This window comes from Bos mutus, chromosome 6, assembly GCF_027580195.1.
Source record: "Bos mutus isolate GX-2022 chromosome 6, NWIPB_WYAK_1.1, whole genome shotgun sequence".
NCBI lineage: Eukaryota > Metazoa > Chordata > Mammalia > Artiodactyla > Bovidae > Bos > Bos mutus.
This window is the reverse complement of record NC_091622.1, coordinates 58,565,039-58,583,870: the sequence shown is the minus strand read 5'-3', so window position 1 is coordinate 58,583,870 and position 18,832 is coordinate 58,565,039. Positions and strand designations below refer to the sequence as shown.

The window sequence follows — 18,832 nt, the reverse complement described above, 5'->3', positions numbered from 1 at the left end:
ATTACCAAGCTACATTGAAAAACTCAGCTAAGTGTACTTGGGGTCCACAGAGTTGTGTTCATTGTGATTTTTTTCCCTGGTTGTCCAGTGGTTAGTGTTATAAGTTTATATTTTATGGGTCAAAACTACAGTAATAAAATTAGGCATTTTTACTGCCTAAGAAGGAAATAGTAATGACCATCAGATAAAACTTGGTAATAAGGTATTCATGTTTTTACTCAGAGAACAGAATAGTAGATTCTGTTAATATTTAACAATGAAAACATTTTGTGTTACCATATTTATTAAGTAGTTATTACTTTAATGTTCATTTTGTTCATTTAAAAAAGCCATTTAATAACTACTTCTAAAAAAACCAAACTGGATAATTTGCTTTGCTTTTTCTGAATAAAACAAAAGCTAATTTTAACCTATGAAAGGATTTGAGTTTTTCCATTAAAAAGTACCATATAAATTTGAAATACTAATTATGACAATTACATAATGAACCTAATAAGAAGTAGAACCTATATTATAAACTGCTTCTGCATTTGTTTTGGATATCTACAAATATCCCATTGATTTTAATGGAATAATGTAGTTGTTCATGTTGAAGTCTTATTAAGACTTACTATAAATTCTGCATTGCTTTGATTTTAGGTTACTTTAATTTAAATATTAGAAGATAGCCACCAGGGAAGTCCAGAAGATTATATATAGGATTGAATTAGATCTTCTCTGTAAAATAACCCTTTACTCTAATTTTCTAGAACCTAGTCAAAATAAGGAAACAGTTGCTATAATTGGTGACGTCAGGGACTTCCCTGGCTGTCCAAGGGTTAAGACTCCACACTTCCACTGCAGGGGGCAAGGGTTTGATCCTGGTCAGGAAAACTAAGATCCTGCATGCCACACAGACAAAAAAAGAGAAATTTCTTGAACTGAATAAAAATGAAAGTATAACATATCAACTTAAAAAATTATATGGGAAAGTAATTTTTTTGATAGACATATTTCTTTTTTTTTTTCCTTTTTTTTTTAAATTTTATTTTTAAACTTTACATAATTGTATTAGTTTTGCCAAATATCAAAATGAATCCATCACAGGTATACATGTGCTCCCCATCCTGAACCCTCCTCCCTCCTCCCTCCCCATACCATCCCTCTGGGTCGTCCCAGTGCACTAGCCCCAAGCATCCAGTATCATGCATTGAACCTGGACTGGCATCTCGTTTCATACATGATATTTTACATGTTTCAATGCCATTCTCCCAAATCTTCCCACCCTCTCCCTCTCCCACAGAGTCCATAAGACTGTTCCATACATCAGTGTCTCTTTTGCTGTCTCGTACACAGGGTTATTGTTACCATCTTTCTAAATTCCATATATATGCGTTAGTATACTGTATTGGTGTTTTTCCTTCTGGCTTACTTCACTCTGTATAATAGGCTCCAGTTTCATCCACCTCATTAGAACTGATTCAAATTAATTCTTTTTAATGGCTGAGTAATACTCCATTGTGTATATGTACCACAGCTTTCTTATCCATTCATCTGCTGATGGACATCTAGGTTGCTTCCATGTCCTGGCTATTATAAACAGTGCTGCAATGAACATTGGGGTACATGTGTCTCTTTCCCTTCTGGTTTCCTCAGTGTGTATGCCCAGCAGTGGGATTGCTGGATCATAAGGCAGTTCTATTTCCAGTTTTTTAAGGAATCTCCACACTGTTCTCCATAGTGGCTGTACTAGTTTGCATTCCCACCAACAGTGTAAGAGGGTTCCCTTTTCTCCACACCCTCTCCAACATTTATTATTTGTAGACTTTTGGATCGCAGCCATTCTGACTGGTGTGAAATGGTACCTCATAGTGGTCTTGATTTGCATTTCTCTGATAATGAGTGATGTTGAGCATCTTTTCATGTGTTTGTTAGCCATCTGTATGTCTTCTTTGGAGAAATGTTTCTTATAATAGGACTTAGAAAAATTATAAACTTACGCATGTGTAAATATTGTAAAATGTGAAATGTAAATCCACTATTTCACACCTAGTCTGAATGGCCTGTGTTCTATGACCTGGATTCGTGGGAGTAAACCCGCATTCATAATGACGATGCAAAATCAAATGTTTGCTTGAAATCACAAAAGACTTTGACTTTCCTGATCATGATGTAATACTTGGTGTTAACTGTTAACTCTTATGAAATAGTCTGGAACATGGTCAACAGTGAAATGTGTTCAGTTGACCTGCTGCTCTAATTGTTCAAGTTCAGTTTTGCTTTGTTTGTTATGTACGTAATGTGCATTAGATGGCCTTTGGTACCAGTTTGATCTTTGAGTTTTCTACAGAGGTGTTATTTGAGAGCAAATCTAGACCTTTAAATTACAACATGACCTTTCCCTGAATGAATGCAATTCTATACTATTGGGTTATCTCATCTGGCTGGTAAAATTTATGTGCAACTTCTTTTCTTTTCTCTTTTTAGCCAGGCCTAAAAGAAGTGGTAGAATCCTGTCGAGGAAAAAATTTATTTTTTTCTACCAATATTGATGATGCCATTAAGGAAGCTGATCTTGTGTTTATTTCTGTAAGTATTTTCCTTTGCTGTATGAGTTAATGTATTCTTGTCTGTATAGAAGTTTCATTGTATTTTAATAATAAATCCAGTTTCATTAAGCCATAGCATTACTTAGTATAAAGTTGTCCAGTTGAATTTTGATTCTCACTAATTTTATCTAACACTTCACCAAACGCTATGATCCTCTGATCATTTCAGATCCTTGAATAAATAAGTTCAGAGAAAGTTCTAGTCTGAGATCTAGAATTAGGAAGTGTTGATAACTTGTGAGCACACGTGAGCACCTAGGATGATAGTATATGTATTTCGTTGTTTCTTGGTTCCACTGCTTGGTGTAGGTACGGTAAAAAGAATCAGGTAAAGTTTGCTGCAACTGTGCACCCATCTCCTATCTAGATGAATTTATATTCCAAAAATCATTTTAAATTAATTATTTGGAACTTGGCATATCTTGATTAGGTTGTTAGGCTAATCCATAAATAACTTCAGTTCATAATAGAACTTACCTGTTGTACCTTTGTAATTAAAAAAAGTAGAATCAATGCTTGGGAATACACTCTGGTAATCCAATATGTGAACCAAAGTAGCTTTTTTTCTTGCTGTTTTGGTGACTCAAATATTCTGTGTGTGATGGTATAGTTATCACCAGGTGGTAGCTGAGCTAGGGTGTTATATGACTTAATACCTTTATAGTCTAATGGAGTAAGGGGAAAGCCAGTGATATGAGCTTGGACTGGGTTTCATGAGATAAAGAAACACCAGGGGTGTCCATAGAGTAGAGATGATGTTGAATTGATTATGTGTATCGAGGCAAAAGCAGTACTGTGAAGAAATATGAACTCCAGGAGAAAGTAGTAATGAAACCTTTGGTGAAACTGTGCTATGAATTCAGTCTTTCTTTTTAAAAATTACTTCAGAGGAACTGGTGCCAGTTTTGTGACTCACCTATCCTTCGTCTGCTCAAGCTTGTAGAAGGTTAGGGTAGAGGCATAGAAAAGGAGAAATTATTTGGGAGTATCTAGATGCTTGGAGAAAATCAAGAAGTTACCTTAGTCCCAACATTTGGATAACCACAACCTAGAATGGGAATAGGGGACTTTTCTGTAAGAAAAAGAAATTAAAAAAAAATAATCTATTCTTAAGGCAATAGAGTTTACCTTAGTGTGTTCTGGCAAAGACAGCTGATTATACAGTGCCTGAGCTCCCTTGACTCCCTTGAGTCTTTCCAAGCTATTGCTTTTTGTGCCTGTTAGAGTTATTTTTGTGGTATGACTCCTATCTAGCTTCCATTTTTCTCTGCATCAGTTTTTTTAAAAACTGTGCTTGTTGTATACTTTTCATTATGAAAAATAGCAAACTTATACAAAAGATGGAACCAACAATATAATGAACCCCTACGTATGCATTCTCCATTGTCAACAGTCATCATGGTCATTCATGTTTTTTGGTTTTATAATTTTTTGGCTGCTCCTCGGGGTATGTGGGATCTTAGTTCCCCCAACCAAGGATGAAACCCACACCCCCTGCAGTGGAAGAATGGAGTCTTAACCGCTGGACCACCAGGGAAATCCCCAATCCGTTTTTATACTTCTCTCCCATCCTAGATTACCCAAATTATTTTTAGGCGAATTCCAGGTAGGAATAGTTTCATGCTATGGAATCAGTTTTCAATTGGTATCTTTAGAGCTCCTTTATCTGGGGAAACCATCTGATCATCCCTCATCTCCAGCATGTCTCACATTGTCTTATCAGTCGTTTTCGCCCTTCTGTGCGCCACTGCACCCTGACTTCCATACCTAAGTCTTTTCCTAAGTTGTTCCATGCATATAAACAAATTTTTCTCATGCTTTTCACACCTCATCTAAATCTTCATGTTTTGATTTATTGTGGTTTCATTCTTTTATTTGGTCTCCCATTAAGTTATAAGCTTGTCAAGAGAAGAAAATTGGTGCTACATACTGGTTCAAAAAGTATTCCTATATAGAAGTTTGGACTTCGCAGAGTATTTTCACTTTTACGTGAATGTTATGAAACTCATGAGTTAGATTTTAGAGAATGTGTCATTCTCATTTTCCAATGAGGTCATTGAGACAAAGGCAGCCATACTTCCTCACAGTTACATGATACAGCTAAGCCAAAACTAAATGCCTGGACTCTGAACTCATGGTTTATTTTTCTTTCTATGTGATAGTCTTTGTCTGCATAGTATTCTGTATCCTGGAGGTGCTAGATAACTTCTAGTTCTAAATAGCCAAGAAAGCATTTGTGAATGACCCTGCAGACATTTATAAAAACTTATTGATATAGGTCTATAAAAAAAGGAGAGTAAAAGGGGTTTTAAGTTTAGTTTTTAAAGACTAGGATAATATGTTTCATATAATCAGGAGAAGAAGAGAGAACTTATATTTCATTTCGGTCCATGAACTCCTTTTGGAGTCTCCTTCATCTTTATATCTCCAGTCTTAGCTTAGTGAAGTGAAAGTGAAAGTCACTCAGTCATGTCCGACTCTTTGTGACCCCATGGACTATACAGTTCATGGAATTCTCCAGGCTAGAATACTGGAGTGGGTATCCTTTCCCTTCTCCAGGGGATCTTCCCAACCCAAGGATCGAACCCAGGTCTCCCATATTGCAGGGGGATTCTTTACCAGCTGAGCCACAAGAGAAGCCCAAGAATACTGGAGTGGGTAGCCTATCCCTTCTATAGCGGATCTTCCTGACCCAGGAATCAAACCAGGGTCTCCTGCATTGCAGGTGGATTCTTTAGCAACTGAACTATGAGGGAAGCCCATATGAGCTATGAGGGAAGCCTAGTCTTAGCTTAGACCCTGCCTATCCTGCAATCCTGACTCTGACACATATATAGTAGCTTCTCAATAGAAATGTAGAAATGTAATGAGTGAGTTCTCCAGGAACTTCAAGCTGTTCCCTAAGGTATTATATTTATAAAATGTATTATTTCCATGGAACTAAGAGAGGGTGAGACCAGGGCTACTGATGATATTGACTTCCCACTTGACTAGTCAGTTGATGGTCCAGGGTATATCTTGATATAAGTGAACATTTCACAGATACTTTGTTCTTAATTCCGTATACTTTCATCAGGTGAACACACCAACCAAAACCTATGGAATGGGAAAAGGCCGTGCAGCAGATCTGAAGTATATTGAAGCTTGTGCTAGACGCATTGTGCAAAACTCACACGGGTACAAAATTGTGACTGAGAAAAGCACAGTCCCAGTGCGGGCAGCAGAAAGTATTCGTCGAATATTTGATGCAAACACAAAACCCAACTTGAATTTACAGGTATGAAAAAGGAAGCATTAGAATCTGACCTTCTTATGTAAATATCAGTACTTTGAGTTGTCCATAATTAATTCTAGCTTAAAACTTTGCTTTGCATTGGGATTTTAGGTGCTGTCCAACCCTGAGTTCTTGGCAGAAGGAACGGCCATCAAGGACCTGAAGAACCCAGACAGAGTACTGATTGGAGGAGATGAAACCCCAGAGGGCCAGAGAGCTGTGCAAGCACTGTGTGCTGTGTATGAGCACTGGGTTCCCAGAGAAAAGATCCTCACCACTAATACTTGGTCTTCAGAACTTTCCAAACTGGTTAGTATGTAGCACTCAACTCTCTATTAAATTTAAGCCAAGGACTTATTTCTTTTAACCCTGATAAGCTACCTGCTGCTAAGTCACTTCAGTCGTGTTCGACTCCGTGCGAACCCATAGACGGCAGCCCACTAGACTCCTTTGTCCCTGGGATTCTCCAGGCAAGAACACTGGAGTGGGTTGCCATTTTCTTCTCCAATGCATGAAAGTGAAAAGTGAAAGTAAAGTTGCTCAGTCATGCCCGACTGTTTGCAATCCCATGGACTGCAGCCTACCAGGCTCCTCCATCCTTGGGATTTTCCAGGCAAGAGTACTAGAGTGGGTTGCCACTGCCTTCTCTGGATAAGCTACCTAGGTACTTTTTAAATAAAAGATATGCTTATGAAGATAATATTCTTGTATATTATGAAATAATTTCATAATGGGATCAAATATTTAGGTATAAAATATTTTAGAATATGTAAAAGAAAATAGAGTGTACTAAAATACTAATTTTAAAAATCACTCATTCCCTTCTTTTTACTTTCTCTTTTTTAAATCTTCATCTTTATTTATTTATTTTATAAATATTTGTTTATTTGGCTGAACGGGGTCTTAGTTGCAGCATGTGGGATCTTAGTTGTGTCATGTGGGATCTAGTTCCCTGACTGGGGATTGAACCTAGGCCCCCTGCGTTGACAGCAAAGAGTCTTAGCCACTGGATCACCAAGGAAGTCCCTTTTTACCCTTTGTTAATCACCTTTCTTCTCTAATTTAAAACATTTTTCTGAACCAACCCACCCATTGCCTCTTCAGATTGAACCTATCAGAAACTTTCATATCTCCTTCAGTAATTTGCATCAACTCGATGAAATATAATGCAGATTATATAAAATGTTTATTTTAGTTCATCGTATTCTTCCTTTTATTTATTTATTTTTTAAAGACAGCAAATGCTTTTCTGGCCCAGAGAATCAGCAGCATTAATTCTATAAGTGCCCTCTGTGAAGCAACAGGAGCTGATGTAGAAGAGGTGGCAACAGCCATTGGAATGGACCAGAGAATTGGAAATAAATTTCTGAAAGCCAGTGTTGGTAAGGTGAAAGTTCTCTATACATCAAGTAGGTTCTTTTAGGTAGATCTCTAACTTTAAGGAAGCCTTTGCTTGACACCCTTAAAATAATGATTTCATTATACATGTAGCCTTCAGCTTATCAGGGACTTTCTAAGTGAGACAATAGTTACATATATTGTTTAATAATTAGTGACTGATTAGTATATAAACATGGTTAGTGTTTCAGAAGAAATATATGAATATTTTGTTAAAACATTTAGGTAGAATAAGTTTAGGTCACATCAGAAATCATGTAACACCTTACTGAAGCAATAGGAAAAAATTCCTTATCATTTGCTTTTCCTACTGATCAGTCATTTCAGTTCAGTAGCTCAGTCGTGTCCGACTCTTTGTGACCCCATGAATCGCAGCACGCCAGACCTCCCTGTCCATCACCAACTCCTGGAGTTCACTCAAACTCATGTCCATCGAGTCGGTGATGCCATCCAGCCATCTCATCCTCTGTCGTCCCCTTCTCCTCCTGCCCTCAATCCCTCCCAGCATCAGGGTCTTTTCCAATGAGTCAACTCTTCGCATGAGGTGGCAAATGTGACCTTAGTGAAATATTTTCATTATTTGTGTATTCCATATTTGTGAATTATTTAGCCTACTTGCTAAAATGTGTTTGTAACCCAACATCAATATTCATATGGTCATTTGCAGATATTAACGCAGCAGCATAAAATTTGAGTCACCCAACGCATACATTTCCAGTTGAGGTTGAATAAGGCAATACTCTTACCTTCTTGTTTTAGCTCACATACTGCAAATGTCTGCTGTTTTTGTGGTCTGTTTAGTACCATATTTTTTGCATTTTGGTGCTTTTCCCCCCCTGTGATTTCACTGTTTAAAATGGCCCTCAAGAATATTGCTGAAATTTTTTCTGGTGTTCCAAAGTGTCAGCAAACTATCATGTGCCTTACAGAGAAAATACATGTGGTTTGATAAGCTTCACTTCAGTGCTGTTGTCTTTGAGTTCATTGTTAATGAAGGTCAACAATATTTTTAAATAAGGTGTCTCTAAGTATAAGCACACATAAAACAAGATTATGTTGATCAGTTGACAAAAAACATTACCAGAAGCTCACAGGAACCTAATGCTGTATTTTACCTACAAGCAGCACTTCAGTATTTGCTAATTCAGTGTTTGTGGCAAATTTATAGGATATAACTACTGAGTTTAATGAGAACTGCCTATACTTTTGGATTTAAATTAATAAAGTTGATGTAAAGGTAAAAAGAGTCTTTTACAGATTGGGCCATTGGCAGCACTTCCTATGTTTCTGGGGCTTTATGCCATTTTTCAGTACTGATTTCCTGGCCTTTTCTGTCTTTCTGATATTTTCTTCTAGTGACCATTTAATAAAAATAGCTACTGTTTCCTGAAGGCATGTTATACAACAAGTTCTGAAACAGCTGTTTATATATCTTAATTTATAACCTGTTATATAAAAGTGTTGCTGATTAAGGATTGGGGGAATTTTCGTAAGGTGTTCAGTCATACAACTAGTGAGTGGCTAGGTGTGTCTGACTTCAAAGCTCATGCCAACCCTCACTGTATACTGCATTGCACTCAAACAGCGGTGGGCAGACTACAGTCCTCAGGCCAAATCTGGCCCACAGCTTGTTTTTGTAAATAAAGTTTTATTGGAAAATAGCTATGCCCATTTGATTACATATTGTCTATGACTGCTTTTGAGCAACAAGGGCAGAGTTGAATAGTTGTGCCAGAGACTACATGACTTACAAAGGCTAAAATATTTTTCACTGGGAATGTTAAAGTTTGCCAGCTCTATGTTAGAGTGAGAGATGTGGAGCAGTTGTACCAGCTAATGAGGGAAAAAATAGAAATGTAGCCACAATAAAACTTAAGTTAGAAAATTATTTTAAATTATTTGTAATTATTTAAAATTATTTATAACTATTAGAAATTATTTATAGAGTTGATTAGTTTCTTGCAAATTTCACATAATTTACAAACATTAATTTTCCCACATTCAAATTTTATTATTAAAAATCCTAGCATAGGCCTTCTGATTAGTATGATACAGAAATTTATAAGATGATTTAGTTGTGCAGTTCCAAATGAAAATATTGTCTTTTTTTTTCTTTCTTCAGGTTTTGGTGGGAGTTGCTTTCAAAAGGATGTTCTGAATTTGGTTTATCTCTGTGAGGCTCTAAATTTGCCTGAAGTAGCTCGTTATTGGCAGCAGGTATTTATAGTCAATGGGTTATGATTAACTTCTGATTAAAACATGTCATATTTTTCTGTCAAATGTTTTTGAGAGTATTAATTTTTTCCAGGAACTCAATTATTATTATATTCAGTTTGTTCATTTTAGGTTTATTTATTGAGCTTCTGTGTTATAAATTGTCTGTTTTGGTAATCAGCTATGATGAAAGTTTATGATAAACAAGTATTCCTTTTAATTTTAATAACAAAATTTGCTCCCTATGTAAAGCAAGAACTTTTAATTGTAGTTCTTCATCTTGAAAGGCATAAAATAGAAGTAAAAGAAGAACCTCTATTGTTATGCTTGCAAATGGTTTGCATGTGTTGATATTTGTTTTATCCCTTTGAGATTCACAGAGCTAAAATTGGAGATCCTACTCAAACTGGAAATAGAGTTAACATTTATTGAGTGCTTAACTCTGTGCCAGGCACTCTTTAAAGCACTTTATATGTAGTATCTTAGTTCTCATCATTAATATTATCCCAGAAGAAATGGCAACCCACTCCAGTACTCTTGCCTGGAGAATCCCAGGGACGGGGGAGCCTGGTGGGCTGCCATCTATGGGGTTGCACAGAGTCGGACACGACTGAAGCGACTTAGCAGCAGCAGCAGCAGCATTTATAGATGGGGAAGCTGAGGCTTAACAGTGTTAAGTAATTTGCTCAAGATACCAGTCAGTGAGTGTATGTATCTTTTCTAAATATTTTTTTCCCCAGGTTTATAATTTTTCAGATTTCAGCAGTGAGTAGGAAAGTAAGGAAATGAGCATTTTTAGAGAAATATAAACTTCTAAGTTCATTTCACTCAATCTAGTGTAATGGCTTTATGTTACTATCCATTGTGGGGAAAATGCAAATAAAGGCTTCATTTTCCAGGTTCCATGGCAGTCCAGCGGTTAAGATTCCATGGTTCCACTGCAGGGAGCACAGGTTTGATCCCTGGTTGGGGAACTAAGATCCCACCTGCCTTGCAGCTATGTGGCAAAAAAAAAAAAAAAAAGGCTTGATTTTTCTAAAGCTTTGAGCTCATTTCCCAAGCTCTCAGACTCTGAGATGGCTTCTAGAAGCTTAGAGCCTTAAAAAAAGTCTTTCCTTAAATTCCTCTGGTCACAAATATACGATGTTTATAAATTCTTAGAAGAGTAACAGATTAGATGATCAGAGACTTTACTGGTCACAAATATGATGTTTGTTTATAAATTCTTAGGAGAGTAACAGATTAGATGATCAGAGACTTTTACTTGTAACATTTAGTTAAAAATTTCTCCAAATGTTCATGGTGTTATGGTTCATCCGGAGGCAACTGTAGCTCTGCACGTGGTTTTACTGTTCTCTATTTTCTTTCTACTCACACTCAGTTTTGATGAGGGGTCTGGTTAAGCATATGAGCGAGTACTTTGGATCTTAGTTGCTTCCTTAGGGTTTGGAGAAGTTGGCTAAGGAGAACACTATTTTCTAGTGCCTTTTTAGGCTGGCCTCATGGCAGACCTCAAATGGGGTTGGAATTTCCCTGTGCTCCCCACCATCCATCCCAGTCTGATGTATGTAAAGTTAAAACCAAATGAAACTTAAAATTTTCAGGGTGGGGAGGAGTGGGAAAGGAAGGGAGTGGGTAAAATTCTTTTTTTTTTTCTAATCTGTGGATACTAAAGAGGTTGGTAACATTTGCCTCCTGTTAATTCAAAAGGTTTGTATTCATACAAGAGTACTAACCACAAAGCTATAAGCAGTGTATGCACAGGCTGTACCTCTTTTAACTGATCCTTGCATAACTGTACATGTCCTTTCAGGTTATAGACATGAATGACTACCAGAGAAGGAGGTTTGCTTCCCGGATCATAGACAGTCTGTTTAATACAGTGACAGATAAGAAGATAGCTATTTTGGGGTTTGCTTTCAAAAAGGACACTGGTGATACAAGGTATTAATTCTTTCAAATACTTCAACCATTTTTAGAATCTTAACTCCTCGTCCTGATTTTTTTGATGGTAGCTGTATATGTGAAATACATGTATGTGTATAGTATAAAGAGTAAAAAAGTGGACGTTCATATCCTCACAAGAAATAGAATCTCACCTGTATATTAAATTCCATAGGTATTAAAATATATGCCATTCAGAAGCGTAGCAAAGCTGGGTTTTGTTTTTCCCTTCAGAGAGTCATCTAGTATATATATTAGCAAATATTTGATGGATGAAGGTGCACACCTCCATATATATGATCCGAAAGTACCAAGAGAACAGATAGTTGTGGATCTTTCTCATCCAGGAGTTTCAAAGGACGACCAAGGTAAGTCAGGCTTTGTCTCTCACGTGTCATTTTGAGTTTGGGCTCCCAAACTTATTTATTCTCTGGAAACCTTTGGTTGTTCAGTTTTTGTCATTTTTATCATTGCTAGGCCCCTCTTTTCAATCTCAATTCTCTAAAATTAAACTCTCAAAAAAAAAATAAATAAAATTAAACTCTCAGACATTGCTTCATCAACTTTGATTTGAAGTAATCCAGTGGATTAGTAATGTAATTACTAATTAGTAATCAAGTAATGAAGTAGATTACTGTAACGATTTTCCCAAGATATTCTTTTAAAAAGCCCCAGAGATTATAAGGGGATGCTTCTGGGACAAGACTGAGGACTACTCCAGGCCCCTCACTGTTACCCCCACTCATATTTCAACCAGACCATTCCACTTCTGTCAGACTCTCAATTCCTCCTGCAGTCCTAGTGTTAAAATGCAGAATCTCAAATCACTCCTCTCTTACTCCAGTTTTTTTTGGTTGTTACAGTGGCCCGGCTCGTGACCATTTCCAAAGATCCCTATGAAGCATGTGATGGTGCCCATGCCGTTGTGATTTGCACTGAGTGGGACATGTTTAAGGTGAAGTGACGGAAGCGAGATTAAGGAAAATTTTAGAGGTGTTCTAATAGCATTTGGGGTGGAGTATGCGTGCCTGTATATGCTCTAATTATTTCTCTGGTTCTTTCTTTATAGGAACTGGATTATGAACGCATTCATAAAAAAATGCTGAAACCAGCCTTTATCTTTGACGGACGACGTGTCCTGGACGGGCTCCACAATGAGCTACAAACCATTGGCTTCCAGGTAAGCATCATCCTGAATTGGTTTTGTTTCATTTGTTTGGTCGTGTGCTTTTTAAAATGGCTTTGAGTGTTTTCATTTTAATTTTTTTCATTTATTTTTTGGCTACACTGGGTCTTCATTGTGATGTGCGGGCTTCTCATTTTGGCAGCTGCTCTTGTTGCAGAGCGCAGGCTCTGGAGCACGTGGGCTTCAGTAACTGCAGAACATGGCCTCAACAGTTGTGGCACACAGGCTTAGTTGCTCCTCGGCATGTGGGATCTTCCCGGATTAGGGATCGAACCCACGTCCCCTGAACTGGCAGGTGAATCCTTAACCACTGGACCACCAGGGAAATCCCTGGCTGTGAGTTTTATGATTTTAATATTTTCTCATTTAGCAATAACATAACTCTGGGAAAATGTCAGTCAGTTCTCTGGGAAGTCTCTGTGGTATTTGTGAAATACTCCACTCCCTCCTCAAATTCATAACCTAAAGGTCATTCAGTTTGGTCTCTCTTACAAAGCGGCAAGATGTGCCTCACCCTACCTCGTATAAACATCAAGTAAGAAAGTGTATGCATTAAATTTTTTTTTTTCTAGAGCCTCCAAAGCTGCTCTGTGACACTGCGCACCACACTGACCCCCTCAGAGGCCAGGTCATTTATTCCTATAGAAATGTTTTAATACTATAGTTGTCCCATGTTGGTTTAGGATCCTCTATCTCTGAGTGCTTAGCACTATGCTGGTGCTGTGAGAGGTCTAAAGGAAAAGTATGGGAGCTGCAGTGGTGTTGGCTCTCTTTTAATTCAAAGCTTGTCAGTTAGTTATGGAACATTTGGAGAGCAGACAGAAAGCTGCACAGTACATTTTATGTTGCATCCACTTCAGTTCTACCAGGGGCCTCAAAGGTTTAAGAAGAAAGAGCCACTTTCCATTTCCTCAGCAGACATGGAGTCTGGGCCCCAAGGGGGAGGTTGGGAGGATAAAGAAATCTGCCAGGAGATTGTCAGCAGAGTCCCAGAGCAGAGCAGAGCGTGGCAGTGTTTCGAGTCGGCTGTGTGCGTCTGCTTAGCACCAGCTGTCTGGGAGAGGTACTGATAAGGCCTCGTTCCCTGTTCGAAATATCTGATCTGTTTCTCTTAACCTGTCACTGACTCATTGAAGATCCTTCTTATAATTCAGTGCCCACTCCTCATTCATGAGAGATTAACTTGCAACACAAATCAGATGACATCCTTGTCAGTTCACATTCCATCAAAGACCCTGGGGACTCTTCTATCCAACCCCTCCTTAGTGAGTAATGGGACTGTTTTTCCCAGTCATGATTTAGCAGCGTTATTTTTTAAACATTATTTGCAGGCACAGAAACATTTTCTCTCATTGCTGTTTTACTCATATAGAGGAGAAATGCAAAGACATATATATATATTTAAAATGAATTTGAGCTCTTATAATTAACTATTTCTAGTAAGGGTTAAAAAAACTATTAGACTGGAATTGCTAAATAAAGAGTATTTATAAGCCATTAAATAAGACAATTGAGTAATACAAAGCAGAGGGACCTCCTTGGTGGTCCAGTGACTAAGACCCCACACTCCCAATGCACGTGGCCTGGTTTCAATTCCTGATCAGGGAACTAGATCCCACATGCCTCAACCAACAGTTCACATGCCACAGTTAAATATCCTGTATGTAGCAATGAAGATCGATCTTGAGTGCTGCCACTAAGACCTGGCCAAATAAATAAGTAAACAAAGCAGAAGCCCTTTGTGGTATGAGTCAGCATAAATATTTTTAATTAAAAATGTCCTTTTTAATTAAAAATACATTTGTGAAAATTATGTAGTATATTTATCTCTGCTGTAGAGCGGAGATAAACTATTATTAAAGAAACAGCGTCTTTAAAGATAATATTGATAACTTTGGAAAGAGGGGGAAAAGTTTTGAATGTAATATGCAAAATGAAAATTGACTACTATTGATTTATTGAAGGTTGACTTAATATGCCAGACACTGTCCTGAGCACTTTATCTAATTGAATCCTTACCACAGTCCTTCGAGGTAGGTGGGTAATACCATTTACGAACAAGGAAGAAAGACCTTAGAGAGTTTAGGTATCAGCGATTATCAGTAAGGATTCCAACTGGAACCTTTCAGACTCTGAAGCCTGAACTTCTAAAAACTATGCTGTTATAACTTATGCAAGTTTTTTAGAATAAGGGAAACAAGACATTAGAATAGAGTTTGAAAGAATGTGAATTAACAGGAATCTGGGCTGTTTATTGCTTTCACATCTGCTTTTAAAGCCACAGTGGCATGTAATCTCCTATTCTGTTGGAGGGAGTCTGGTGTTGAGAACGAGAGGAGCATGTCTAGATATGAATATGAAAAGGGGAATGTAGACTGACTCTAGAAACGAAAAATATGGAAGGAACCAAAGGTCTTTCACAGCAACCCACACAACCTGAGAAACTTTTCTGCCTTTAAAAAGAAAAAAAATCATCTAGATTTTAACCCTTAATTCACTGTATGACCAAGTTTTACGTTTAGGTATTGTTAACAATTTTCTTTTCTCCTCTAGATTGAAACAATTGGCAAGAAGGTGTCTTCAAAGAGAATTCCATATGCTCCTTCTGGTGAAATTCCAAAGTTTAGTCTTCAGGATATGCCCAACAAGAAACCCAGAGTATAGACATTGCCGTTTTTATTTGTAACTTTTTTGGTACTTCAAGATAGCAAATACCTATCTGATATTAAATGACAAATGAACCATGTGCTTTTAAGCAAACAAAACTATTTTTTTAATAATCAAATTTATACTAGCTATATGGGAATTAGCATATCTGGTAATTATGAAACTAGAATTTTTTTACATATTTTTATAATATTGTTACCTCAGTGATTGGATGAGTAGCAAATAATCATGTTGGTTTTAATGGTGTTGATTTTTGTAAAATTAAACTTCAAACACTTTTTACTTTATAAAATATCTTTAGGCAGCACTTCAATATCCAATGGTAACGGGAGTGACACTCCTCAGTGTCACTACTTTGTCTACTTGTCATTAAGTATATATTTTCACTGCTGGAGTAGGAAGTGACTACTCACTCCAGTACTCTTGCACGGGAAGTTCTACAGACAGAGGAGCTTGGCCGGCTACAGTCCATGGGATTGTAACAGAGTCAGACACAACTTAGCGATTAAACCACCACCCCATGTATTTTCTGCCATGAAATGGCTGTGCTAAATACCGGCTAAACCTGTTAACCTTTCCAATAGTGTCATGGAGATTTAAAGTTTTCTGGATTAAGTGGGTGGGGTGTGTTCCATGCCATTTCTCGTCTCCCTGAATTGAGGAGGGTGCCATGGACAGAGTGTGGCCTTTGTGCTTTTTTCTGTCTATGCTGCCACGTTAGCAGTAACCCTACAGCTATGGTTTGGTTATTGTTCTTTTGCTCCTTTCGTTTTAATGGGCTGTATCGATGGTTTCTTTAGTCTACTGCCCATTTCCAGTCAATCCAAATAAGACTAAAAAGGTAATCTTTTTTTAAAAAACATGAAGAAAAAAATCAGTGTAGTGAAATGAAAGTCTGTATCATTCCTCTTCTTGTTTTTCCTCACTGATCATTGTTTTTTAGTCTAAAAGCCCAAACTATTTGTTACTTTTACTTTGTATTTTATTCCTGTGACTCACTACACTTTCTCCCATTTTAAGTAATAAAGTCAATATAATCTCATACATAAACTTACAGTAGTAGATTTTACAAGTTAATGTATAGCATAATCCTAAAATAAGGAATTTTGTGTTTTCATCTGCTTTTTTTCTTATGTCTCTTGTTGACTTATATTTGATTTTCTCTTGTGTTTATCATTATTGAAATATGTCCATTTGATGCTTGTGCTCTGCCAAGAGTATACAAATTGAGTTAAACAGATACAAATCTCATCGTTTAGGAATTCTGCAGTTCAATAATACAGAGATAAAGATGAGGACAGAGACATCTGTACAGATATCAAATACATAAATAAAATATTCTTCATAAGCCAGTGTGTGGGGTATTTTTTGTCTAGTGCAAGTAACTAATTAAGTTGTGACAGTATGACATTAGACAGGAAAATCACTCCTTTTTTGAGAAAGGGGCATTATGTTGTTCTTTCAAATGATGCAAGAAAGGGAGAGAACAGACCAGGTATTGACAAACAAAATCCCACGGGCCAAACCTGGCCAGCAACCTGTGAGCTAAGATGTCTTTTACATTTTTACATGATTACATTTTAAATGGTTTCATATATATTGCTATCTGACCCTTTAAGAAAAAGTTGGCAGACTAGAGTGAAGGAAACAAAACGACAGAAAGAGACAATAGATGATCCCTCACTCTTAGATTTTGAGATGGGAGTGGGCTTATTAACTAGCCCTGCTCTTTATTTCTGCTTGAGAATATTCTTATATTCTGCTAACAATCTTAAAGTCTAGTAAAGGGATTATAACGCAAAGGTGTCTTGCTAAAGCAGTTGAATTAGGCGTTTTAAGTTGCAGGATGCTTCAGTGCCTAGGATTGATAACTAAATGTGTAAAACATGGTTACTGATTAGAAGGTGGGAGAACTGGTAAGTGGATGAAAATACAAAAGACAAAGAGCCATGTAACCTGGCTGATAATGGGGAAGAAGCCCCAGTGAAGATTAATTTATAGCAATTTGAGCCTTTATGTGAAAAGTTGCAAGAAGATGGTTACCATTGTTTTCCCTATTAAGACAATTAAAGACCTTGTGTTTTTTAAAAATTGATACAATGTTTCTATTTTTAGGGGAGATCCCTGGTGGCCCATGTTTAGGATTCTGGGCTTTCACTGCAGTGGCCTGGTTTAATCCCTAGTTGGGGATGTGAGACCCCACAAGCCATATGGTATGGCCAAAAAAAAAGATTTATTAGCTAGGACTTTTGAGATTATTAACTAGTACTTAAAATTGAAAATAATACATGGACATGATTTTTAAAAATTCAAATCAATACAAAAGGATATATAAAAATCTCAGGTCTTCCCTAATGGTCCAGTAGTGAAGAATCTGGAGGCATGGCGTGCTGCGGTTCATGGGGTTGCAAAGAGTCAGACACGACTGAGTGACTGAACTGAACTGCCAATGCAGGGGACCACGGGTTAGGTCCCTGGTCGGGGAACTAAGATCCTGCAAGCTGTGAGGTATGACAAAAATAATGCATTCAGCTTCCAGTAAGAGAAACTCCTGTTCAAACTAGTTTCATTAATAATTATATCTGACCAAACAGGAATTCGGAGAAGGCAATGGCACCCCACTCCAGTACTCTTGCCTGGAAAATCCCATGGACGGAGGAGCCTGGTGGGCTGCAGTCCATGGGGTCGCTAAAAGTCAGACACGACTGAGCGACTTCACTTTCACTTTTTACTTCCATGCATTGGAGGAGGAAATGGCAACCCACTCCAGTGTTCTTGCCTGGAGAATCCCAGGGACAGGGGAGCCTGGTGGGCTGCCGTCTATGGGGTCACACAGAGTCAGACACGACTGAAGCGACTTAGCAGCAGTAGCAGCAGCAAACAGGAATTGGGTTTTGGGGTTGGCCGATTTAGTCATTGGAAATGGGGCAGAAACCTCTGTATTAGTTGACTTTGTGATTAAAAACTATGTGCCATCTATCATTTTCACTTTTTCAAAGAATTTCATTTGTGCTACAGAAAGAAAAGGATCAGACATATTGAAATGGGCACATACCAAATTTTACATATTGCAGACTACTGATGCATTAACTTGTACCACCCGGTCAAAAATTTTGTATAGGCCGCCTGCCATGTCTGCACATTTAAATGTGCTTGTTTTTAATGCATCATTGTTTAGGAAGGTCAGAGCTCTGTCCTGGCCTTTCAAAATTCAGGCCTGCCCATTCTTGGGCAGTTGTACAAAGGACTATACCTACATCTCTACAGTACATGCTCACCACACTCAAATCTCTAGGAAGACCCAGATTTGGTCACATATTCTAGTCTTGATATAATTATGAAATAATGAGTGGAGGAATAACAAATTCAAAAGATCTAACATTTCTTGCTAATCACCTTTCAGGTTTTTGGAATATATTTAACTGGAGAGCATCCTGAGATTGCAAGATGTTTTAAATTTTTAAAATAATGTATTATTATTTAGCTGTACTAGACAGGATTTTTCTCAAGACTATGTAACCAAAATAAAACAAAGGAGTAAATGGACTATTGAGATCTGAC

General features: G+C 37.5%; 1 protein-coding gene across 3 annotated transcripts in view; it reads left to right on the top strand.

Annotated features, from left to right (window-relative positions):
• UGDH (UDP-glucose 6-dehydrogenase) overlaps positions 1-16,631 on the top strand; it is a 33,819-nt gene extending 17,188 nt beyond the window's left edge. For all 3 annotated transcript variants that reach the window (XM_014478697.2, XM_005897353.3, XM_070372277.1), the window contains 10 exons: positions 2,467-2,568; positions 5,665-5,865; positions 5,974-6,171; positions 7,097-7,244; positions 9,383-9,477; positions 11,288-11,418; positions 11,653-11,786; positions 12,282-12,373; positions 12,488-12,598; positions 15,158-16,631. In XM_014478697.2, coding sequence (XP_014334183.1) covers positions 2,467-2,568; positions 5,665-5,865; positions 5,974-6,171; positions 7,097-7,244; positions 9,383-9,477; positions 11,288-11,418; positions 11,653-11,786; positions 12,282-12,373; positions 12,488-12,598; positions 15,158-15,268 — 1,323 coding nt within the window. In that variant the 3' untranslated portion in view covers positions 15,269-16,631. The remainder of the gene's footprint in view (positions 1-2,466; positions 2,569-5,664; positions 5,866-5,973; positions 6,172-7,096; positions 7,245-9,382; positions 9,478-11,287; positions 11,419-11,652; positions 11,787-12,281; positions 12,374-12,487; positions 12,599-15,157) is intronic.
• Positions 16,632-18,832: the final 2,201 nt, after the last annotated feature.